We start from the raw sequence: 26,950 nt of genomic DNA, 5'->3' as shown, positions 1-26,950 counted from the left end.
AGTAACTTCATTGGCAACTTTTTTTAATTCTGGACCAAGTTCTTATTACAGATTAGAAATGAAACAGGTTCAGCCCCGAGCGCGACGTGGACTTGTTTATTGAAGAAAGGTTTCGGGTGCAGACTCATCACAAAATTTTCCTAAACTTTTTTGTTACTACTAAACAAACGTTTGGTTCAGTTATTAAGTATAAAAAATGTAAAATTTCTAAGGGATAAAAAGTTACAGAGGTCTGCTACTACTAACTATTCCAAGCTTTTGCTTTGCAAGGTTAATACTAATTGTCAAATTTCTCTTATTTAGCTTAAAATTTTGTTTTAGTAATCTTGGAGTTTCAGTCCGTTCAATATTTCTCTTCGTTTTTTCTTTTATATGATAAAAAGGTATCCATGCCTAGTTAAATTCTTAAATAGATTGCTACAGTAAAAGATAAAGCAAAGAACACGAGTTTGCGAAAGAACATAGTCACAGAAGAGTGTGTGTATTTGCCTATTTTCCCCCCCGAGACAAAATTATCAAAAATATGCCCGGCATCGTAAACCGAATTACGGCAGCATTTTAGTGAAATTGAGAAAAACCAAGAAATCACCTGGAAAAAAAAAGAACCCCTTAGGAATTCGACTTAGACCAACAAAGGTATTTGGATGAAAGTGTTTCGGATGTTTGAGGTTCTAACTGAACTTAAATAAGAATAACATTAGTTTCGCTTTTCGTTTTAACACTTTTCATGCATATTAACACAGAAAAAATGCACACAAAAATCTACAAACAAAACATTTATTAGATTTTAAGACTTCACAGAATCAAATTGCGTTAAACTCATTCTAAAATGGGTGATCATTAAATAAGGGAAACAGATGAAATCACAGCATAATCATTTTAGGAAGCTTTTACAATCTTCATGCAACATTTTATTTTCAGTAAAAAAAAAACATAACATGCACATAATCTTATGTTAAAATTTGCAGATATCAACAATTTCAAGACAAAAATAGGCAAAAAAAGCATTCTTTTCAGCATTTCTTTAAAATTAATACATTTTGTAAAATGTTATATTTTCTATTATTAATACAACAAATTTTTATTTACACGTAATATTTACAAATTCTACACATTTTAGAGCTATCATCTCTTAAAGTTAAATATAGATGCAATGAGAATGTTTAAATTCATATTTTACAACTTAGTGGATAAAAAACTTAATGGACAATAAAGTAAATGTAGCAATCGAAATTTTAATTATAATTTAAACTTTGCAGTTAAACTACAAATTCAACAATATTAGATTGAACCACATCTGAATTGATTTCCTCGCATATATACACAGTTATAAAAATCAATACTTCCATACAAAGAACTTTAAGTAAGAACAATAGAGTTCAGCACTCAATTCAAAATTTTGCACTTACAACTCTTGCAGAATCATTTATTATGTTTTTAAAATTCTAATCAAAAATAACATAAAAATACACATATTTTAGGTCATACAAGTTAGTATTTATGTGAGAAAAAAAGAATAGAGTGCCCTTTTATTGTATATGAAATCTCACCAATTTCCTATTATTTTTATAGCTACTTCTTATTTCATATCTCATTTTAATGTATCTCATATTAATATATCTCATATTCATTTTAATATCTCATTTTAAATCATTTTTCCAATTTTTGGAAATAAATTAAAATGGCCAAAATAACAGCAGCATCCTATTGTAAACTTTTGTCAAACAAAACTAAAGTCAGAAAAAGTTGATAATCAATATCACCTTTCAGCTTCCTCAGACAATCAAACTGGTTTTGATACTTTTAATACTTTCATAGTCATTAACATTAAAAAATTTGTCAGATTTCGATAACTTTATTTTCCGTTACTAAAATATTAATTTGCAACATATAAGACGCACATTTTCTAGACATTATTTTGGGCAAGAGTTTTTGAAATACATAGAGGTGAGTCTAGGAATTCTTGTATTTCTGATGGAAAATATGAATAAAAATTTATCTATTCTTTAAAATTAAGGGATGATAGCTTAAAAGTTAACTTTCTTAGAATATATTTTAATTTCAAATCCAAATTTAGAATCCTATAATAACAATAAAGCCTAAAGATTAGATTAAGTCTTTAAATTGGATCTAACGTATCGCAGATTTTCATGGCCTGTCGCAACACTTCTTTTGGACTTTGTAAGTCATCCATGATTGAGATTTTATGAAGCTTATCACGATGAGCTATTCGCTCGAGTTCAATATTATCTATCACAGAAATGCGTTTCCCAATGATTTTCTTCTGATCAACAGAATTTTCATTGAAGGTGGGATCTGAGCAATAACTTTGAGTCGAATGGGATGAGCTTAAAACACACTTTGAAGAGCTGAAGCTTTCAAGGCCATCGTCAGACAAGAGATTTTTTAGCAAATCGAATGTTTGGTTGGTATTCTTTTGATTCCATATACTTCCGATTTCTGAAGTGGTTTTCTCCAGACATTTTTGCTGTAAATCACATTTTTCAGACTCATCTGAGAGTCTACTAAGAGGGGGGCTTGGAATGTGAGCAAAATTGGAACACTTACCATTTTCCATCTTAGAATTAATTTGGGGAGTTCCAGTATTCCAAAGAATACCCAAGGGTTTAACCTCTACATGAAAATCCGTTTTTTCTTTGATGGGTGATTCACAATAGTTAGGACTGATTGCATCCTTAGCACCACATGAATTATCAGGTGGAATCTGCTGATCCATAGTGAGATCCTCAAGACTATCTGGGGTATTTGCACCATTTGAAATAGATGATTGAGATTTTGAGTTTATCCCATCATCCCTGTCATATCCCATTTTAAGCAAGAGCAATTTTTTTGGACGGTTATTCAAATCATTAGATGCAAATAAATTTTCGGATGGTGTTAATTTGGGAACACTCTGATTAATGTTAGTAAGCTCAGAATCCATGCAAGTTGGAGGACATGCCATATCCCAAATGCTGTTTTCAGATGGCAAATGAGGTTTATAGGGACTGTTCTTACCTGATTGAGCATTTCTAGGCGATTGTTTTCCGCTATTCCCAACATCACATTGGACCGACATTTGAGGAGAACTTTCAGATCCTCCGATACAATGCTGAACCTCAGTTGAAAACTGTCGTATGCCAGGTACAGGGGATGGTACCCTTGTAGTAGAATCTGTTTTACTGGGAGCCAATGTTTCTTGCTGTTCCCATAAGCCCTTAGGTTGGGAAGATGCTTGAACCATTTGATTGTCCCGATTCCTATTAATAGAAACTCTCATTTGAACTACAGGTTGTGAGTGCACTCTGGGCGAAACCTGCTCTACCCGGAAACTAGCAGGTCCAGAAGATTCGACAATACTCCCATCATTGGAGCTACTATAATGTCTGACAATTCTGGTAGCAGTTGAGGGATTTGCATGACTAGATGCAGCTCTACCATCTGAAAATGTGAAATTGATTTGATGAACAGAAGAGCCAGAATGAGAGCCATCACTGCGGTTAGTTTCTCTAATGCTTTCTTCCGAAACTGGACTATATGTGGAAGACCTAAAGCGCATTTTACTTGCTTCAGCTTCTTTGTTCAAGCTCTGACTTCTTCTACGCTGAGTCTCATCAAATGAGGGGAAAAAGTCAGCACAGCCTGCTAGTTTATCACTAGATGAGCGATTGTATTGAAAATATTCACGAGGGCGCATGGTGGCATAACCAGAAGTATTGCTATGAGTGCTAGATTTTCTTGAACTAAGGCTTGGATAAGGGTCATTATAAACTTCAAATGGATCATCTGAATTCATATGCAACCACTGTTCTACTCTATGTTTTCTACTTTCTGGGAAATTTTCAGTTGGCTCTTTACTACTACCTAGCGACGTTGGTGAGATCGGTGGTGACATAAAATCTTTTGACCAGGATTTCATAAAGTTTTTAATCATTTCCTGCTTTCCACCACCCTGAATGGATGACATAGACGATACTCTACCAGTTCTAGAAAATTCATCTGAAGGACTTTGTCTAATAGAATATTCAGATTCATATCCGTCACTACCAACTCCACTGTCTCGACGTGGGTTATGTCTTGATATATTTCTTTTAAGAGACCACTTTTCATGTCGACTAGGAGAATCTCGAACACTTGACTCCTTACAAAAACCTTCATTTGGAGATTCAAAAACAAATCTTAATACCTTTTCTCTTGGACTCTCTGTTCTATCTCTGCTCTGAGAACGAGTTCCTGTATTGTAACCACTGCTGGCTCTGGACCCACATCTTCGCCACTGAGGTTCAAATTTAGACTCGGAACGATCTTGACTAACAGATCTTCCATATGTTATTGGCTCATGTTGGATGGTGACTCGACTAGGAAAGCCTCTATTAGCTGATCTTAAGAACTGCCAAAGACCCTGTGATCCATATACAACTGCACTGGAATCATCAAAATGTAAATCACAATCTTCTTCGTTTTCAGAGGATTCTCTATCTGCGGATCGCCCACTGCGGATTTCAAATTTCTTTTTATCACGTTCATTTCGTTCACTTTCAGTTCTTCGAAATAATCTGAAGGGATTTCGTCTTCTTTCTTTACGAAGAAATGGATCTTTTGAAAACTTCTGAAACATATTATTCATTTTTCTCATATTACACATCATAGTATCGCCTGTCCAACTGTCGAATATGTCATCATACACCTCATTTGAACCAGATGAACTTTGGCTGTCTGATCTTGCAAGACATGGCGAATCATTTCTGAGATGAAGATCTCGAAATTTTTCGAATTCTTCAACATTTCCAGGGCGGGTAGTGATTTTTGTTTTCTTTTCCACTTTTGTCCAGGAGCCATCTGCTCCAGGTGTGGTATAAATTTTCTTAGTCTCTGTAATACAAGCTCCATCTTTGGTAAAAGTGAATTTTTTGTAACTACGAGCTATTGGGACTAGTGGCTTGTCATCTTCAAATTTGGCCAAATTATATGATTTATTTGATGATCTCTCATCATCAGGAGATAGCCTTCTCAAACTTTCCTCCATCTGTTCTCGCCAGCCACTTAATTCTGAATCAATTGTAGATGATATTGTACTCCAATTCTGAGATCTTTCTTGCAATTTTCTTTCATTTGAATATGACGAATTGTCCCATAATGGTGCATTCTTGGAACTAATTATTTCACTTTTTAATGTACTATTATTTGAACTTTGAGTCGAACTCAATTTTATCTCTGCTTTGCTAGTAACATTTGCCTCCTCATCTTTAGTATAAGGTTTGGGTGCTTTATAAAAAGATGGCATCGGTTCAGCAGCACTATTAGCTGATGCAGGAGTTGAGCACACTGAAGATGTTTCAGAATCCACGGAGCTTTGCTTTGACATTCTTCGTTCAGCGAGCTTAGCTTTTGCAATACCCTTTTTAAGAATACCTTTTGCAATGGTTTTCTTCTCTTCTGTAATAGCCTTTTCTCTGCATTCCTCTTGCGAATCATTTTTAATTACATTTTTATTAATATCCTCTACAGGAGTTCCAACAGAATCCCTCCGTTTTTCATCTTTCTGAGATACTTCAGGGCTATTCAAGGGAGTAGTTTTTGATTGCGCATTACATTCAGATGAAGATTTGCTTTCAGAGTTTAATAACTTTTTAACTGACATAGGTTTTGGAGATGGAGTTGATTGTGGAGAATCAAAAGTTTTAGGTATTACAATTTTACCAGGAGGACGACCCATTTTTTTGTTTTCTTTTTCTTCTGAGTTAGTCAGAGATTCTCTACGATTAACTGTGGTTTGAGACTCATTTAATCTAACCAGAGAATCTTTGCTATCTTTCTGATTAATTTCATTTAAATTACTAGGGTCTTTAACAATTTTCTGATCTCCAGACATGGAGTCTTTTTTGCTGGGAGTTTGTGAATTAGATTTATCAACAGATTTTTGCATGCCATTTTCTTTAGTAGAGGGAATGTCAGATTTTGCTTTGTTGCTAGAAGCCTCTGGAACTTTTTCAATTTGTTTCTCAAGTTTATCAGTCCCAGTCTTAGCTAATTCCTTTTTAACATTAACTGAATCGGACTTCTTAGGTTTCTTACTCTGGTGTGCTAAACTTGAAACCCTGGCAAGGCTGGATCCAAATGAGCTCTCAGCTAACCTCTTGCCACACTCTGTCTGTAGAGCAGCTGCAATATCAGCCGGAAGGAACTCCTCTTCACTTTCTTCAGCGTATTCATCAACTGCTTCTTGCAGATTAGGGGAACTAATACTTAATTGACTAGCGCGACTTCCTTTCATAAACGCAAAGCTATTTGCTGCAGTGTCAGGATTGTAATCATCTTCTTCTTCTTCCTCTTCATCAGGGATATCTTTTTCAATAGTTCTATTTAATAAAGTTACATCATCAGTTAATGGCTTTTCAAATTCTAATTCTTCTTGAGGGATGGGAGAACCAGGGGCTAATGCTAATAACAAATCTAATCGTACAGGTGTCAGGTTTGCCATGTCTGCAGCTACTTGCAGCAAAGAATGTTCGTAGCCTAGGTTCACCCAGTAGTCCACACATATATCAACTATCGTTGCACGCTTAGTAGGATCAACAGTCAATAACTTACGTATTAAATCAGAAGCATCTGGAAGTAAAAAAGTAAAATCATTGTTCAGAATAAAAATCTAACTTATGTTCTATATTATTTTATTTTGCTGAATAAAATCTGAGTTCATAATTTAATTAGAATTTCAGTTAAATTGAGTTACAGGTTTCTGCTAAATTTTAAAGTTGTTAAACTATAAAAATAAGATTAATAATAAAATCAAATATAATATGTTAAATTTCAATATTTAAGTATTAAAATTAATTCAGAAAATGGTGTAAAACATTGAAATACAAGCATTTATCAAAGTAAAATTATAGCTAGTAGTAAATTAATATAAAATTAATTCAACATATTTATTGGTTTTCTGTTAAACATACATTAAAACAGTGGAAAAAAATTCTTTATAAGATATTTGTGGTTATCTGGTTGAAAAAGAAGGACTGTGTTTATCTAAATGTTTGACAGTTTTTTTAAATTGAAAAGATCAGACGCTACAAGAAATTCACTATGGGATAAAAATTGATGTATTAGTAGAGAGAGTGTTCATCCCTTAAAGCACACTAGCCAGCCAAAGCTGTGAAAAACGTATTTGAAAATTTAGGCACACTTTTTATACTATTTATAACATATTGTTCTAAATTTTAAATTTGTATTTGTACCATATGTCACTTGTAAATGTCAAATATCAGCATATTATTTAAAAGATTATTTTGGATCTAAATTCAGTTTAAAAAAATAAAAACAGAAAGGAATTTTTTTTCTACTCGATAAGTCCAATATATTTTTTTACATAAAACATTCAAGTGAAATAACATTATTTATTTTAACTATTGTGGAGATAACTTCTTTCAATAAGTTGGGTCATATAATTTTGCAATTTCAACACTGTCCAAATGCTAGACAATTTTAATTTTGGAATGTCTAGCGTTCCGACAGCACTCAAAGTGCCACTTTTAGCTTGTTGAAATTACATGCTTCAACTTAAGTAACTCAACTTATGTGACTTAACTTATTAGTAAAGCTTCACATTTATCATGCATATTGAAAATCGGAACACTCAAGCTTTTACTTGACTAATTTATTTAATTTAACAAAGCTAGATAAGCAAACTGCTCCAGCCAAAGATTATAAAAGTACACAAAAGAACAAATGCATAATCAATAATTCTAAGATGAACGTCTTCAAAACAGTATCAGTACACTACAAATATGTGCGTTATTGTATAATTTCAATTTTTTTATACCAAACAAGAATTTAAAACTCTACAATAAGAAGCTACACATGTTTTGAACCTCTAGGGGTACAAACATAATTAGTAGAGAAACAATGCTTTTGATTATATATACAAAATAGATTCATAATTCATATTTTTAAAAATAAGAAAGCATAGAATTTCATTTTTATCAAAACGCAAACAAATATGCAATTAAAAACTTTAAGAACATGATATAAAGCAATAACAATCATACTTGATTTTTTCTTAGGCTCAAAATAATCAGCCTCAGATATTTGTGTCACTAGCTTTTTGAAGTTGCTTCCATCAAAAGGCATGGCTCCATATACTAAAGTGTATAACAGGACACCCATACTCCAACAATCAACCTTAAAAAATGAACATTATGACTTTAATTTTAAAGCCAATTAAACTAACAAAATATCAACCATGAAAATTATATTAAAAACTTTTTCAATAGTTTTCACTAACTATTATTTTGCTCCTTCAATATTTATTGTAATAGGAGTGTTATTGTAATAGAGTGTATATATAATAAGTAATAATACGACAACTGATTTATTAATAATAAATTGCTTTCACTACTTAGCATACATATTATTATTATTATTTTGGATAATTCAAATTTACTAAGAAAAAAGTTTTTAAATAACACACAATATAAACAGACATAAGTACCTCTGATTATTTCATCGTGAAGCAGTGTTCAAATTTATTGAATTATAATTGAATTTATTTAAAAATTCAAGCTACATATCATAATAAATAACATAAATTGTAATTTGTGGATACAATTGTAATTTGAGGATACTGTAATTTGAGGAAAATATGTATTCATTGATAAGTATTTACATCACTGAATATATAGTTTGAAAACTAATTAAACCTACATGTTTTTTTGTTTTGTTTACAGTAATGATTTTGAAACAGTTTGAAACTTAAAAGTTAAAATTAAAGATTTATGAGCGCCGATTCATCAGGAAAATTGCCTGAGTGTAGTAAAATCTTGGCTAAACCTGATTAGTCCTGATCAGTAGGATCAACTTTGGTGAGAAATAATGCAGTATGTAGCTAAGCTTTCTTTTGGTGAGTTGAGTCACTAAAATAAGTTCTGATAAATTTAATAATATAAATTTACTAAATAGGATATTAAATAATAATAATAAAATGGAAATTATATACTGTGCCGTGTAAGTGCCAAGGCTGTAAAAAATTATTAAAAAGAAATTAAAATATATTTTGTTGAAATTAATGTAAAGTCACTGGAAATGAAGTTTACATTAAGTGTTAATTTAGAGAGAAAATTTATTACAGGGTTAAAAAAAAAGATATCTGTAGAATCATACCGCTTTGTTAACAAAAAATGTATATAAGTTAATAAAACATGCATTTATTTTCAATGCATTGCGTACTGCTCCCATAGATCACTTAATCAAAAATGTTATGGTTTTTTATTTGAGCAGCTTTAACAGCTAATAATTAATAAACATATCACATAAAAACTAAGTTTTCATAGATTATAAACAAACTTTGATGATACGTTTGCTTCAACAAGAGAAAAAAATATGGAGAAATATGTTTAAATATTTCAGAGACATGTACTTTGCAATTTAAGGTATACTTAATATAAAAATATTTACTTCAGGTCCATAATAAGGAACTCCCTTTACAATTTCTGGCGATGCATATAATGGACTTCCACAATAGGTATTAAGGAGATTTTTCTCATCAAATACATTCGACAAGCCAAAGTCAGCAATCTGTATTGAGGAAAGACAATATTAAAATAAGCAAAGAAATTGAATAATTTTTTCACTCTCAATAAATTGGAATTCTTAAAAACTATCTTGTTAATAACCCCCCTGAAAATAAATAAAATAAAATATGGTAGTTTCTATGGATATCTATTAAATTAAAATTTAATTTAAAGAAGAAAAAAATGTAAATAAAATGTTTTTTTTTTTTTGTTTTTTTTACTTTTCATCCTTTTAAAAACTTCTTTCGGGGCAAACGTACTTTTAAAAATAATAATCTTTAACTTGTTTAGCATTTGTTTGCTCTTGAATTTATAACAGGGGTGATTGTGAGCCCAAGTCAAAATTCCAGAAAATTTCCCAAGTTTAAAAAAAAAAAAAGTTTAAATTTAAAAAAATTTAAACAAGTTTTTTTTTCTTCTTTTTCTCAATATTTCTTAGTTTATTTAAAATCTATTTAAAATTTTACACATGCCTTCACCATTTACACATACCTATGATGACCTGGAGAAGTAATCAAAATTTACAAATATGTCTTTCTTTTTTGAGTTTATGATTATAACAACTATTTACTGATAAAAAATGAATATTAATCATGAATATAAACTTATAAAGTATCTCACTGGTTCTCCCTTACAAGCAAATAAAATAAACTGTGTTTTTAAGTTCCACCTTTGAAAATTTGATTTTCGGAAACTTCTGTGATCAATAATTTTTTTAAACGTCTGGACCTTCGATCTCCAGAAATTTCCGGATCACTGTTAGTGAGAAATCCGGAAAACCGGATTTTTTCCGGAGCACAATCAGCCCTGATTTATATGCATAAACATTTTAATAGGAGAAAATGTGATGAAATTAATAACATATCTGGGACAAAATGGCAATTTTTAATAATTTAACTTCACAGTTCCTTTGAAATTGACATAAGTTTTTCCAATCCTTTGAAAAATGAGTACATTTTAAGAGAATCACTTTGTTCCAACTAACTACTGTTATTTTAAAATATGCACTTAAAAAACTTTAGCAACCTTCAATATTATAAGCAAGTAATATTTAATCAAGGCAATTGCGGTTCCACAAACTCCAGAAGATAAAAACTATACCAATTTTTTATTTATATACAGTTAGAGATATTTAGGAGAGTCCAAAAGAAATACAGGAACTGTATAAATTTTTTTTCATTGGAAGTTTAGTGAGTTTGTCAGGGTGCGTCCAATGTATTATCAGAAGACTTATTTGAATAGTGGATTAATTCCATTTTTACAGTCTTAATTTCGTTTCAGATAGAGAGCTTTGAAACCTAATGTTTTTCCTATCCTGATTGATCTTCGGTGACCTCCCTTTGGCAGCAGTAAAAATTTTGAAGCAAAAGTAAGAATGCATTAATTTTTAAAATAAAATAGAAATAACTTGCATGAAGGCTAATTCCTAGGCTAATTCCCTTTTTGTTAATAAGTGAAGTTGGACTATTATTGAGCTGATCACTTCAAATGAAGACTCTCTTAAGTTTGTAAAAAAAAAGGAATAAATAAAATAGAATGAAGGCATTATATGTTTAGTTAGTCTTAGTTACAGTACAGTAAATATAGAAATTATAACAATAAAAAAAAGGCTTACTTTGGCATTTCCCTTTTCATCCAATAGCACATTTTCAAGTTTTAAATCTCTATGGCAAATTTTGTTCTATATTATAAATGAATAAAAAACATTTAGTAGTATAACAATTATAAATTAAATTAAGCATTTAAAAAAATAATGCAAAAATAGAATGAAAATAGATATGAAATTAGGGTTGAGTGGATGGTAAAGAAAAGAAACATTGAAGCCTTTTAGCTAAACTGGGTCTTTCCCAAGAAACAAAAATTTAAATAATTTATTATAGATTGTAAACTTTTAAATTGATACACGGTACANTCACTTTGCTCCAACTACTGTTATTTCAAAATATGCACTTAAAATTTTTTTAGCAACCTTCAATATTATAAGCAAGTAATATTTAATAATGGCAATAGCGGCCCCACAAACCCCAGAAGATAAAAACTATACCAATTTTTTATTTAGAGATATTTAGGAGAGTCCAAAAGAAAGACAGGAACTGTATACATTTTTTCTCATTGGAAGTTTAGTGAGTTTGTCAGAGAGTAATGTATTATCAGAAGACCTTATTTGAATAGTGGATTAATTCCGGACCACTATTCAAAATTACTATTTGAATAGTGGATTAATTTTACAGTCTTAATTTCGTTTGAGATAGAGAGCTTTGAAACCTAATGTTTTTCCTTGTATGATCTTTGGCGACCTCCCTTTGGCAGCAGTAATAATTTTGAAGCAAAAGTAATAATGCATTAATTTTTAAAATAAAATAGAAATAACTTGTATGAACAAGAGAGTTAGGCTAATTCCATTTTTGTTAATAAGTGAAGTTGGACTTTTATTCAACTGAGAACTTCAAACGAAGACTCTCTTAAGTTTGTAAAAAATAAATGAATGAATAAATAAAATAAAATGAAAGCATTATATGTTTAGTTAGTCTTAGTTACAGCACAACAAATATAGAAATTATAACAATAAAAAAAAGCTTACTTTGGCATTTCCTTTTTCATCCAATAACACATTTTCAAGTTTTAAATCTCTATGGCAAATTTTGTTCTATATTATAAATGAATAAAAAACATTTAGTAGTATAACAATTATAGAATAAATTAAGCATTTAAAAAAATTAATGCAATAATACAATAGAATAAAAATAGATACGAAAGTAGGGTTGAGTGGATGGTAAAGAAAAGAAACATTTAAGCCTTTTAGTTAAACTGGGTTTACTAAACCCAAGAAATAAAAATTTAAATAATTTATTTTAGATTGTAAACTTTTTAACTGATACACAGTGCAGTGTATAAAATATTTATGTAAACTTTTTAATTGATACACAGTGCAGTGTATAAAATATTTAATATGAAGAAGAAAAAAAATTCTTCAGAATACGTTTGATATCATTAATTTGAAAGAATAATGCACTAAGTAGAATAAAGAGGTGTTATAGCTCAAAAAAGGTCATCTTTATTCTTTTAAAACTGAAAATTTATATCAGGAAGATGTGTTTTCTACTACTCTTTAACAGTATTTCTCTATTGTAAAAATCTTTCAAGTTTAAATTGAAAACTGAATGCAAAAACTTCAGACTTAAAAGTAACAGAAGGTCAGATTCAATGCAAATATAATTTTCTTTATTCTGAAATAAATAATAATACAAAGCTTTAAACATTGAAAACTGAATTTTTCTTTATTTTTAAGAAGCCTAAGTTTTAAAAAAAAAATGAAACCGTAACTGAGATTAGGAAAAAGAAAAAAAAAGAAATCTACATTTATTGAAACTAAGTACATGAATGTAAACAAAAGAATTGAAAACAATCCTTTCGAATGCATCGGAATATACCATAGGACTGAATGTTATTTCTCCTGTAAATTATTTAATAGTGGAAAAAAAGTAGGACCTGTCCAATTTTAATGTGCTAATTACAAGATGTTGATAAACTCTTACATCTAATTCTGTTACTCCTATAGTAAGTGTTATGCAAAATGAACCGTAACCAATTCTTGGCACACGTGTTTGTTCAGCTTTGTAATTCTATATATTTTCTAAAAGATTAAATTGTCAAAGTTGTAAAATATAATTCAGTTTACAAAGGTGTTGGAGGAAAACACTAACTATTATCTGAATATAATAACAATAAAATACTTGAAAAAGGTTAAAATATAAGTAGTCGATAAAACAAAAATGTATAATTAATTAAATTCAAATAATGTTAATTTTTGAAAACCTTACTTTATGACAATAATATACAGCAGCAGCTATCTGGCGAAATATTCTACGTGCTTCTAAATCTGAAAGAACTTTTTTCTCACTAAGATAATTGTACAACTCTCCACCACTGGCAAACTGCATAACAAGGACTATTTTGTCTTTATTTTCAAAAACTGAAACGATAAGTAAATAGAGTTTACTTAAATCTGATTCATTAGGAGAAACAGTTTGTACACAACTTGAATACATTAATACTGAATAGAAAAATACATTCAAACTATATAAATAGAATTGGTGGTTAAACATATGGGTTTAAAGAAGGAAAAATGAGATAACATTTTTAAAATTTAAACAAGGTTTGAAAATTTGAATTTTTACACTTTGCATGCATAGCGATTTTTGAGTAACACCTAGATTCATATCTATGCATGTTTATTAGTTAGTCAGATTAAAATACATGCTGCTGAAATACAAATAAAACCAAATCTCAATTTTAATTAAATTCTCAACTACCTTGTGCAACCTAAAAACTATAGATAAGATATTATTTATTATAAATGACTTTTTTAAAATTGTGCAATGCCAATACAGAAAAAAAGTCGTGAGAAGGTTAATAAGGAAAAAAATAATAATATACTTTACAAAACTTCTTAAATCTTTATTTTTTTTTTAGTTTTTTATTAATATAGGTTAAAAAAAAGCATTTTATTTATTTTTTTGAATTACATTGCCTCTCAAGTCCCATTACATAATTCAAGAAAAATACATGCAATTATGTTAAGCAATGAAATTACATTGTGAATTAAAGTGTCAGAGAAGACTATTACCATACATTCTTTTCATAGCTGTTAAATTTAATCAAATATAATGACAATCGTAGTTTTTATTTTAATGTGTTTATTACTTTTATCATAAAGGTATTTGATTATAAACGTTGTGTTTCGAAATTCGAGTAATAAATTCAGAGGCATGATAAAAACTTAACACGGAACATGAAGTCACAAACCACATACAAGCTCTAAATTTCTATGTGTGCATTGCCGTCGCAAATATGAAAGCATAGCTAGCATTTTCGAGCGTGTTCGGGAATCGTTTTTGCGTCATTGTAGACTGTGTAAAAACGTCAGCAAGATCCAGTTCGAACAATAATTAAGCATCTATTTTTTTGTAGTTGCAACAAATAGTGCCTCTTATAGTTTTTTTCAACGTGACGTTGAAACCTGCATGGATTTTTTGCGATTTTAATCTTCTCAGCATGGTTGGACCACATGTTCTATGGAAAGTATTCATCATCTTGATGAGTTAAATCAGATTACTTATGTTAACCAAAGATGATCCTGAGTTCTTTTATACATACAATAAATTTTTTCCCCTTTCCTTTTTCAATAATATGCTGTCATAATTACAAGATATACAAGATTTTTTTTCTACATATCTTTTGCCATCTGACGAGAATTACACTGTAAATGAATTTTTAAATAAAATATGTTCATGTTCATGTGACAAAATTGCATTAACTAAATGGTTATTTTAAATTAAATTTAAATACATAGTTCTTTGATTACAACTAAACATGTTTTTTTTTCTTCAGATTGTTAAATAAAATGGATAAAAACAAAAAACGATATTATCTCCGTAATTCAAATACAGTAGAGCACCGATTATACAAGCCGGATTGTCTAATTTACCGGATCTTTCAAGGACCATGTGTTTTTCCGACCTACCACAAAATAAATAAAATGTTTTTTATTTTGAGAATATCTGAATAGAGACGAAAAATGATTTTTTTTTTTTTTTTTTATNATTAATTTTTTTTTTTTTTTTTTTTTTTTGGTCACTCGGTGACCTTTGAAAGGACCTCACGTTTTTTCCGCCTATTTTCAGGGTGGGTGGAAAGTAGTTTCTAATAAGGAAACAGGTTTCAAATAAAATTTTAAAAAAAATTAAAACTTTTAAACGCAACATTTGCAATATACTACAATAGGTTTTCCCCGTCTTTTAAAGTTGTCTAATTATCCGGCTTTTTTGTTATCCGTATTGGGTTTGGTTCCGATAGGTCCGGATAATCGTCGCTCTACTGTATACCGATTCTCGGAAGTTTTATTAAACAATTGGAATTAAAAATAAATTATTCTTTAATTATTCAGTAAGTAGATTTTACCAGAAAAAATAATCCTATATTTGAATATTAATAAATGAAAAAAAAAAAATACCTTCATAAATGTGGATGATGTGTGGGTGTTGAATCGATGACATAATCTGAATCTCCCTTCGTATTCTAATGAGATCCTGCTCACTTTCTATTTTGCTCTTCTTGATGGTTTTAATTGCAACCTTTAACAAAAACATGCAGTATTAGAAACAAATAATTTATTTGCCTTAATATTAAAGTAATAATCATAATGAAGCATTTAACACAAAATTTTATTTAAAAACAGTTGTAGATAGTCATATACGGGCTGTTCCGTAAAAATTTTGTTATTTTTGTTAAAAACGAGGACAAAAAAATATACACATTGAGAACTATATTAGAGACGTTTTGCACTTTAAAACCGTTCAAATGATAACTAAGCATTTACAGAAGGGAATTAGTGATTTGCTTATTTTTGTAGACAAGGGGGTGGGGAGGGTATGAGCAATGCTTACTTAAGTCACTATAATTCTTTTCTATTCATTTTTTCTCTTAAATCCAAGATAAATGTAACAAAAAATTTACATTCGGAAATATTTTATACTTTTAAAAAAAAAGTTTGAAATTTTTTTTCAAAAAGTTTAATATTTTATAAAATAAATTATTTAACGTAAACTTCGTTTTATTCCAAATTACATCTTTTTATCTGAATTTAAATCTAAAATTCTTAAAACAAGATTACTACAGTAAAAGTCAGAATTAGAACAAGGGGAGGACTGTTCTGACTTTCTTGCGTAAGGTATGGGATTTGTAACTTGCTTATTTTTGCCGACAAGGGGGGTGAGGCAAGTACAAAAGGTGCCAAAAGCATGCTTACGTAATATATAAAAAGCCCCTTTCACGTACTATGTTCTTATCATATCAGCGTAATAACTACAGAACTATCTCCAGGATCTCTACAGGATTTGCGCAGAATCTACGTACGTAAGCGTGTTGGATGTTATATGAGACCATAAAATCTCCCAAATATTTAAAAAGCAGAATAAAACTAATCGAAGCAGAAATGATGTAATGATTCAATTAAATTAGTGAAGGAGCAACATTTCGGAAGATTTTTCTGCGTACAAATTATTTTACCACAAATAAAAGTATACAATTTCATTATTTGATTAGGATATGGGACTTGAATTACATTTTAGAGTTCGCTCGCTAGACAAATTTTAAAAGGTCTATAACTCCAAAGTTCCAGCCTACCAAATAAAAAGCTACGGATTGATTCGACAGCAGCTTAAACCAACGGTTTCCAAATGGTGTTCCACGGAACCCTGGGGTTCCGTGGAAGGATCACAGGGGTTCCGAGAGTTTAAATTTTTTAAATCAATAATAATTTTTGAAACTTGTAATTATATTTATATCAAAACAATAAACTACAATTTCTTTGACAGTTAGGTAATTTTTATGAAATTAAGTAAAATGCTAGGAAAAAAAATGGTAAAACTTATAAAAAAATTAATCAGTATTTCTCGTTGAACTTTTCAAAATAAAATGACCAAATTCAAGAATAACAAACTATGTTTCTTTGATAACTGCTTTCAACGGTTATAAGAATTCTTTCTCGAAAACCGTAATTCAGATTTTATTATCCATTTTCAGCTAACGCATGCACAGACTGTAAAACTAATTCAGAACTAGATTAGATACCTCTCCAGGCCTGCGGATTCAACTGTTTGACATAAAATCTAATATTTTAAAAGTTTCATTGATAAAAAGATTATTAAAAAAACCTTCATTTTTCACGTTAAATGTTATCAAATAATTGGTAGTCTTTCTTTAGTCAATATGCTCACGGCTGCTAATAAATTTTATTTATATGTTCGGGGTTCCGGCAAAAGAGACTCGATCATTCAGGGCTTTGTAGCCGTAAAAAATTGAGAATAAATAGTTATTTTGGTACCTACCGAATTTAATAAAACTAAATTGTGTTAGAAACTTTGTTGGAAGCAAAAAAAAGGGGGCTTAGGGATTAAGTACGAGGCACTTAGGGATTCCTCTAAAGAAAATAAATCCTTAATTATAGCTTTTACGACTAATTATAAGGATCTATCTAAAGTTTTAAGCTAAAATTTTGCTACCTTATAAAATATTAATAACAACAACTATGATGCCGAAGTTTATGAAAATTTTGCAAGAATCGGAAAAATTAGTTCCAACTCTGGTCAGTTGAAAGTTCGGTCTAACATGGTTAAGAAAATAAAAGAAGTTTCTGATCATCAAAAAAATTATAAACATAAATATTTATAAATATATGAAGAAAGAGTCGCGATGGATCAAGGGATAGAGCACTCACCTCCCTAGGTGACCCAGGTTCGACTCCCAGCGGCGGCTGGTCGATCCAAATTTTGCTCATGGCTCACGCCGCTCATAGTGCTGATGTAAAACATCCTCCCTTCATGGTTCTACCACGAAGTTATCATGGGTTAACCAAGAAGGTTTTAGAGGTTTTCCTCTTCATCTAACGCAAATGAGGGTTAGATCCATCAAAAAGTCCTTCACGGAGGACAGTTTGTCCCACTGCTTGATCCAAGAGTCCCCTTGTCTTTTCGGTTGGGTTCAAAATTATAAGTCTACGAAGTTAAATATTTATAGTCGTTAACTCAGAGTTTTGTCGGCTGTTCAACGCCAGTTAAAATAAAATTATACGAAGAAAAATATTACTCAAATTAATAGCATGAAAATTATATTATAACTTATCATATCACTAATTTAATACTTGAATGTTTATAAACCTAGTATGTTTAATAAAGAACTATGATAAAGAACACCGAAAACTCTATATTAACAAAGGAATAACAAATAAATTATCTTTTGATTCATAAATTCTAAAAGCAAATTTAGCTAAGTTTTAGCTAAGTTGATATGTTAAGTAAAAAGCTATGCAAATGAATTTAATGTACCATCCATCTGTAATAGTTTTCCTGCTTACGAATATTCACTAAACAATCTTTTTGTAATAAGATGCTCATATATATGGATGGTGTACGAATGAAATATTCATATCTAACATTTTTTTTCTTAAAATGGTTTTGCGCAATTTCAATATTTTTTACAAATTTATTTTTTAAAATATAGTTCCTAACTTATATAAAATGTAATTTTCTATTAAAATATCCCTAACTATAATATACCCCGTACAACATAATACTAATAATAAAGATATACAAGGTGCCCAAAAAGCATGGAAAATTGAAACACCTCCAGATATTAGATTAAAAATCTAAATATACACGTGTTAAATACTTTCAAAAGATTTATTCAATGGTACCAAACTCGGCTCCCCCTCCCCAATCTTGGAGGTAGAGGTGAGGCAACTTAAAAATCCTTATATAACCCCCCCCCCACCTTTTTTTTTAAAATTTTATTTCATGATTAGATTTTCCAGAATAAAATACACAGACTTGATTATAGATTTGACTTCTTGGATTTTGGTTCAAAAATGGAGCTGTAATTGCTAAAAATCGTTTAAAATAGAAGTACTCCAAAAAGTACACGTCAGATCGGGGAAAAAAAAAGATTTGTTTGATAATAATAATAATAATAATAAAAAAGAATACTAATTTTTCTAATGACACTAAACTCGAAGACCCCATAGAAATCTCCCAGGGGTTGAGAAAGAAGGCTAATATGGGTATGAAGAATTCAATTCCAAATGGAACATAAACCCAAATAAATTTTAACACCAAGTTTACACTATTAATAATTTGTAACTGAATTTATTTAAGTGAAAATAGAAAACAAAAATAAGATAAGTGGTAGCTTAAAAATATCGAAAAAAGATTACAGATGATTAAAAAAAAGAGAGAGAGATTCTTATTAAAGCACGATGCTATTTTTTCTTTAAACATATTAACAATTTAGTAATCAACAGGTAAACAACTGCCAGACATACATGTAACAATTACATAAAGAAACAAATGAAAAATCAATTATAGTTAAGATAACACGTTCTGTAAGTAGCTCACAACGAAGGAGTCGTTATCTGAATTAACGTATTATATCAATCTACGTCACATTAAATGCGGGTACAAAAGGGACGACCCACACCTGAACGCCTCTTCAACCCTTTCAAGGTTACGAGAACAACCAGATAGCTACACCTGTCACCTCTGCAGCCCAGCAACACCCCTCTTGAATAGATTTTCCGCATGCAGCAGGAGACGACAGGTCAAAAAAGATAGTCGTGAGGTGGGATGCTGAAAATAAAATACATCGAATGGCGAGGATGTTGATAACTGGATTAGATAGAGAAGTTCGACGATCCGGATCGATAAGGAGGCTCAGTTTACAAAATGTATGATGTAGGTAAAAATGATGTATATATAGTCCTGGCCTCCTCACCGAATCATAAACTATAATAAGTATGGAAGAACGAAAAATTGAGAAAGAGGATTCCCAATCAATTTTAGAAACGTAACTCCCAGAGTGAAATAGACTTTTCCAGGAAAATTTCAACAAATCCCAGATTGCATTTTGGCAACGCACGGCAATATTTCGTCAGATTTGCTTTCATTCGATAAGCGAATAAATTTACTTTAAGATAGAAAAGGTGTTAAATATCACATTTTGTGGGGGGGAAAAAACAGAAGTGATTTAACACGCAGAGTTACAAGCATGGTTGGCATGGTTTAAAACAATTGGTTTAAACCATGGTTTTTTCCCCAAAAAATTGCTGTTTTTTCCCAAAAAACCTGGTTTTTTGCCAACCCTGGTTATAAGTACACACAAGTATATGCATTATTGATAAGAATAATATTCTGCACAACCGGGAAATAAAAAACTAAAAATTTAATTTCTAGTTTCCATCAGTAAAGTAGTCACTAATCATGGATCATTCTTAAGATTATGAACCAAAATTAATTTATAGAAAAAGTTTGATTTTGAAAAACACAGTATTTAAGAACTACAAATATATTTAAGAAGAAATGTGAATTTTTTTTTTTTAAACAAAATAGTTTTCACCAGTTTTAATTTGTGTAGAAAGTTTAACAACTTTGTAGCATTTTACAAGAAATCATCAAGAAATATGAAATTGGTCATTTTTCAGATTATGATCAAAAATTGCATTATTCACCAGATGATTTACAGTTTTCCAAAGGGAGTCCTGGAATCTATCTAAAGATCAAATTCACGAAAATTTATTTTTGCTTAAAAAGTAAGGAAATTTATCAATATAAAATTTTTTTAAAGACATTGTATTGTCAATTTTGCTCTAATATGCCCTTTAATTAGATTTTTATTATAATTAAATATGTTATATTATAAAATATAAATTATTATAAAATATTTAACCATAAAAATATTCTTTTTTCTATTTTCTTCTTTGATTTAACTCTTTGCGCCTCAATTTTTTCATCAATTTTACTGTAAGTTTGACATGAACATAACATAATAATTTAAACGATTTTTGAGAATTTCTTTGAAATAATCATTACAAAACTTTTTATAGTGGTTTAAATTCATCATAACATATCACCATCATTGAATTCATGATAACTTTAGTGTAAAAAAAGAACGCATCCAAATTGATTTTCCTTTTTTTTCCCCTCTTAAATTTTTCTCAAATGCAGCTAATAGAAACAAAAACTTATGCGAATATCCTTTATTGTTTCTGTCATGTGCCTGTGTAGATAAAATTTACTAAAACATCAACAAAAAAACCCCCCAAAAAATTCTAAAATTTCAAATTGTGTGACCCCGGTATATCTCTAACTTTTACTTTAATAACAATAATAAATTTTTAAAAAAAAATGAGCGTTAGGAGAAAAGTTGCGTACTATTAAAAGCATAACTTTATTCAAAATTTACATAATGTTTGGACAATAATTACGCATTTTCAAATAAGTGTAATTCGCTTTTCCTTTGAAAATTCAAAAATGGTCAATAAAAAGACAATTTTTTTTGAATGATTTTCTTTTTCTTCTGTAACATACAATTCATACTAATTTACAAATTTTCAATTCGGCTATCATAAAAGTATTCGCGCAAATATCGGTGCTTTGATAATAAATTCAATTATTAAATATCTCAACTTTCAACAAGTAATATTTCATTTAAAACATAAAAACTAATAATTCAGCAAACTTTAGTAAAAAGGCTGCTAAAGCGAAATAGTCAATTGAAAATAATCCTAGATAGTGTGTATTATGACCTTCGGGAATATGTATTTAGAATGTATGTTAATTCTGCGACCCTTAATACCTGGAGCATCTGTTTCTATATTGCGGAATAGTTCTTCCTTTTTCGAAATATTTACAAGTCTTTTCGATTTCTTAGCAGCTGCTGGCTAAAAGTAAAAAAAAATTTACGTCGCGATTCTGCGTAATGCTCATATTGAAATGCATCATTTACTACTGAGAGCATAAAATGCCATGTTTAAGAAATAATTAAACGAACATGCATTTACGAAATAATTAAACAAATATTTTATGTATGAAATGATTAAACAAGGATATATTTATGGAATTAATAAACTTGCTACGAAATTTAACATTAAAATAATACTTTTATGCGAAATAAACGTATTGATCCCCACCTCCATACAAAATGCAAGAAGTAGAACATTTTCAAACTTTCAATCAGTCCTTTAATTAAATATTTTTTCTCACACCTTTTCTTAATTATTGTGATAATTCTGCATTCCTCCCAAAAAGTGATTTGGATTGGCTTTCTTTATTGGGAGAAAACAATTTTAAAAATGAGAGAAATCGATAATACATAAAAAATGGGAAAACGATATTATAAAATGTGTTTTCGCCTAATTTACAAATTACAGATTTTGAATAGGATACAAAAAGAAATTTTTTTAGTAACAGATAACTTTATAGCGGTGCTTTCTAAGTTTACTTTGCATAGAAAATGTACATGTAAAATCTATACTTAAACCAAGAATCAAGTAAATCGAATTTTGCCTTGCTTTAGCATTAGAGGACAACAACCTTAATGAAAACAGTACATTAATAAGCTAATTTTAAAAATCGTTTTCATTTGTTTTAAGTCATTTACTATTTTTAAATCAAGACTAATTCCTCACAACGGTAAAAAGAAAATCATCACCAGAGAAAGAAAATTTGTTCTATTTTAAATACGAATGACACCAACGCTAAAGCTGACAGAATTATTCATTATCATTGTATGCAATTTATCACAAATGTTATTACAAAAACTAATAGCAGACGAACTTAATTGTTAGATCGATAAAAGAAAAAAGCACACAGAATTCTGCCAAATTTTTTTTTATTATATTCTAAGCATTATTAGTTAATTTGTCTCATAACTAGAGAATGATTTGTTTTGGTTCAAATTTAATATATGAACTGTTTTCACTTTGAATTGTCTTAAAAATTCCTTGAGAAATTCTAAGTAAAGATAGTAAATAATAGTTCATGGAAACAAAAGTGTCATTAGTAAGTTTATTTTTAATGTTAGATTTGAATATGTATGACTTTTTTAATCTACGTTTAATTAATTAAAAAATCTACCACATCTAAATATATTTAATTAATAAAGCTGAATATAATGCTTCAATGGGGAACGCAATTACAAAAGTTTCAAAAGATACATAGCATTTAAATAAATAGTCTTGTAAATCATACTAAAAAGAAATAGAAGCGATATAGATTTTATTCGGAAGTAATCAAAACCATTTTTCAGATAAATATATGGGCAACGTTAAGCATGGAATGCTTGAATGAGAAAAATAATTCCTGTAGAAACAAAGTTTCCCACATTATAGGATTAAAAAGATAAACTTTTTCAAATGTATTTACAAGGTCATAAAAGATAATTTGTTACAGTTAAGTACTTTGAACGATCGTGAGAACCATCGTTAAACAATATCTTCCATACCTATTTAAATAATTTGCTAAGTAAACATCTGAAACTCAAAAGAAGCCGTCAAAGGAAAACTTATAAAATTTGCATGCTAACAATTGTATAAAATCAAAAGAGAAAAACCGGGTTGTTATGCACATCAAAATGAATTCTTTAGGTATATGATCGGGAAATTTTACGAAATCAATTTCGACAAAAAGTTCATAAGTTAATAACGATTATCTTTTTGTAATCTGTACCTAATTTTAATTCATTGAGTAGTAAAAGATTAAAATGATCGAAAATATCTACACGACGGAAAAAAAATGCAACGTCTGAAAAAGAAAAAAACGGGAGGATTAAATAAAAGAAAGAAAAAAAGGCTAAAAAGAGAATAATAATGCAAATAATTTTTTCTTCATTCAACATGACACCGTTACAACGGGACAATTTTTTTAAAAAAAAAAATCAATCCTGCGAATAATTATAAAAACGGATAAATTTGGATTCGGAATCAAAACGTAACAATTCGACATCGTAAAATAATTAGTTTTTAACATTTTAACTTCTCTTGATAGGCATGATAAATTATTGATTTTGTTTTTAGAATTACAGTTTTGAAGCACCATGAAATATTTTACCCTGTTAAAAGCTTGTAACTGAATTTAGGTAACACAACATCAGTCGTAATCTTTCAGTTAAAATATATTTTTAAAAGGTAATTTAAAAGTGTTTAAAAGATAGCTGCCAATGATTCTTTTTAAAATTCAACGAATTGCGCTTTGCCACTTATTTCCACTGTTTGCCTTCAAGTTGAAAATTCCTTTAAAAAAGAACATAATTACAATTTATTTGTCAGGAAAAAAAGCACTATTTCGTTTGCAGTGTCTTTCTAGAATATATATTATAATTTTTAGAATATTGTCGATAAATACATTATAGGAACACTATGAAATCAAATTTTAAATACATGTTAAAATCAAATTTGTGACAGAAAATAAAAAGGATGCTATAAGGTAAAATTGGGAAATTTTGCTTCTGGCCAATGCTCAGTTGGGATATTTTTAACAGTGACTACTTTTTAAAAAAACAAAAAATTTAAACTATTAAATAAACTATTGATATTAATAATGTAAGGCATTTTTTGAAAAAGAATTTCTCAAAATATGTTAAACATTACAAAGTCCATTGATAAAATCAAGAAAAATCTCAGGAAACATTTCAAAATATTATAAAGAATACATAATAATTCCATAATTTAATAAGAAAAATAATAATATTATTAATTAACCCTTAGTCGCAAATGGGATGCCAGTGTCCCTTATAAATATATTTTTTTTCCTGAAGCTCTAATTACGAGTAAAAAAATATATTTTGTTAATTTTTAATCATAAAAAAACAATTTAACAGTTAGTAAAAAAATTTCTAAGAAATTCGGAATTATATTTGTACGAAAATATAAAATCCAAAAGAAGTAGTTTGAATTTTTTTTTCATTTATGTTCAAAAATATATCAATAATTTGTTTTGTAAATTAAAGAAATTTTAATGACGAATAACTGTTTCTCTTAGATCTAAATAAATGCAAATTTGAAAAATTACTGTTTAGAAGTGAGAGGTGTTTTGGAGATTTTACCTTTAAAGCAGAAAAAGCCATGGGTGTTTGATGCTTTATTTCATAACCAGCAACTATTAAAATGCTAAATATAAACTTTTTCACTTATTTCATCCTAATTTAATACAAAATAATTAAAAAAGCTATAAAATATGTTTAATAAAAATTCTGCGTCGAAGGGTTAAATGCACATGGTGTGTCTTTTCGATAAAAAAAAAAAAGTAGCGATTGGGTGGCGACTAGCAGATTATTTTTTAATTGCTAATTATTATATTTAGTCACCCTGTAGCGATCATTAATTTTACTCTATAAAAGATGCATGTTTTTTAAATACGTACATTATTTCACGATTAAAGCATACTTTTCTTAATAATTAAGAATCTAGAACTTTTCAGAAGCGATGCAGTAAAAAAAATGAACAAAAAAAAATTAATAATCATATGATTTATGAAAGTTCTAACAATTTGTTTTATCAATTCTTAGTTATATTAACTGGCAGTTCGTTTCCAAACCCTATGTTTTACAACAATTCAAAAACAAGTTTTACCACTTCGCATTCAATGAACCCTTACAAAATACGTTAGTCTGTAGTCGATTGCCAAGGACAAACTATTTCGTACTACAAATTCTACAGACGATTATTTTATTTATTTTTTTGATAGCAAGCCCAATCAAAATTTTTTTTTACTTGCAGCCAAGATCAAGTCGTTTAATGATAATCTAAATATTCTCGCCAGTTTCCTCACATTAAGATCAAGGATTAGTCTCTAGGAGACACCCGGCAGCAGTTTCGGGAGCCAACAAGCAGGAGGAGACAGTTTAAACACATTAAAATAACATTCTCTCAAAATCAGTATTCGCCCACTCTCTCTTGTAGAGAAGAAGAAAAAGTTGAGACAAGCACGAAGGATAGATAAATAGGAAAGATCTCTTCTTCAACGGGGGAACGTAGATGCTATTTCCAACTCGCAGTGTCTGCGTCAGAGATCATATTTTGCGGTCGAGGTTCTTTCCAGTGGGGTTAATAACATGGAAATTTCTTCGTCACCAAAAAATTATATTAACAAAAGTTAGTGAGGAGTTATTCGGCTAAAATAATTTAATCTCAAGAATTTTAATGACAGTCAACTAAAAAAATAAAATTAATAAATAAAAATAGAATTTGGTTAAAGTTTTAAAACTAACATTTCTTAATGTAAAAATAAAAAAGACTGAAAACAAATTTAATTTAAAATTAAAACAAAATTAATAAACTTACCTAAACTTTAGATAAAATAATAATTAAAAGGACATAAAAACTGCAAACCTTTCGTTCTTTAATGTTAAAAAAAAAAAAAAAAAATTAAGATATTTTAAAAAAGTATAGAAAATAGGAAACTTAATTTTTTTCGGGGTAGAAACACATATAAAATTTCGTTGCATAAAATATAGTATTAATTCATTCAATTGTAGTGAGGAAGCAGCGCAAATCATTAAGACATATAAAAAAAATCTCGAATAAAAATAGTTTAATTTTTTTTAATGAAACAATATTTTACTTTCATTGTGCCCAAAAGACGAACAAAACGTGTACTTTTTTGTAAACCAATCAAGATTATACAATAAATAAATAAAACAAAATTCAATAACTTTGAAACTAATTTGAAACTTAAAAAACAAAAAGTTTTTTTTCTTATCTCAGACTTATAGTTTTTTTTCTTATACAATTTTTTCTTTCTTAAGAGTACGTAGTTAAAAAAAAATTATAATGTGATTCGATTAAGTTTTACAACTAAACTAAAAAGAAAATTGTCGATTGAAGTTAAGTGAGACAAGTTACTCAATTATGTACAAACACAATGTGAGTGTTAAAAAAAATTCATAATTCCCTTGTTAATAGTTTTACTTAAACTGAAGTGATGTAAAAAAGATATCTTTGGTTGGCCCAAAATAACCCACTCACTAATACATAACCGCATCAATAACATTTTGACATC

The 26,950-nt window shown here is 29.2% G+C and overlaps 1 protein-coding gene across 3 annotated transcripts in view; it reads right to left on the bottom strand.

The window, feature by feature from the left end:
* LOC107441821 (uncharacterized) overlaps nt 1–26,950 on the bottom strand; it is a 76,611-nt gene that overhangs the window by 7,137 nt on the left and 42,524 nt on the right. Inside the window, exons 2-7 of one of the 3 annotated variants that reach the window (XM_071186717.1) lie at nt 15,577–15,697; nt 13,385–13,536; nt 11,179–11,244; nt 9,448–9,567; nt 8,043–8,175; nt 3,019–6,609 (exon numbers count right to left, since the gene is read on the bottom strand). In XM_071186717.1, the coding sequence (XP_071042818.1) occupies nt 3,019–6,609; nt 8,043–8,175; nt 9,448–9,567; nt 11,179–11,244; nt 13,385–13,536; nt 15,577–15,697 (4,183 nt within the window). Of the gene's footprint in view, nt 1–761; nt 6,610–8,042; nt 8,176–9,447; nt 9,568–11,178; nt 11,245–12,144; nt 12,211–13,384; nt 13,537–15,576; nt 15,698–26,950 lie in introns of those variants that run through there. The other 2 variants (XM_043046042.2, XM_021146457.3) reach the window with 2 other exon arrangements.

This window comes from Parasteatoda tepidariorum, chromosome 10 (genome assembly GCF_043381705.1).
Source record: "Parasteatoda tepidariorum isolate YZ-2023 chromosome 10, CAS_Ptep_4.0, whole genome shotgun sequence".
Classification (NCBI taxonomy): Eukaryota; Metazoa; Arthropoda; class Arachnida; order Araneae; family Theridiidae; genus Parasteatoda; species Parasteatoda tepidariorum.
Note: the sequence above shows the minus strand (reverse complement) of the source record. Positions and strands in the feature narration are given on the sequence as shown.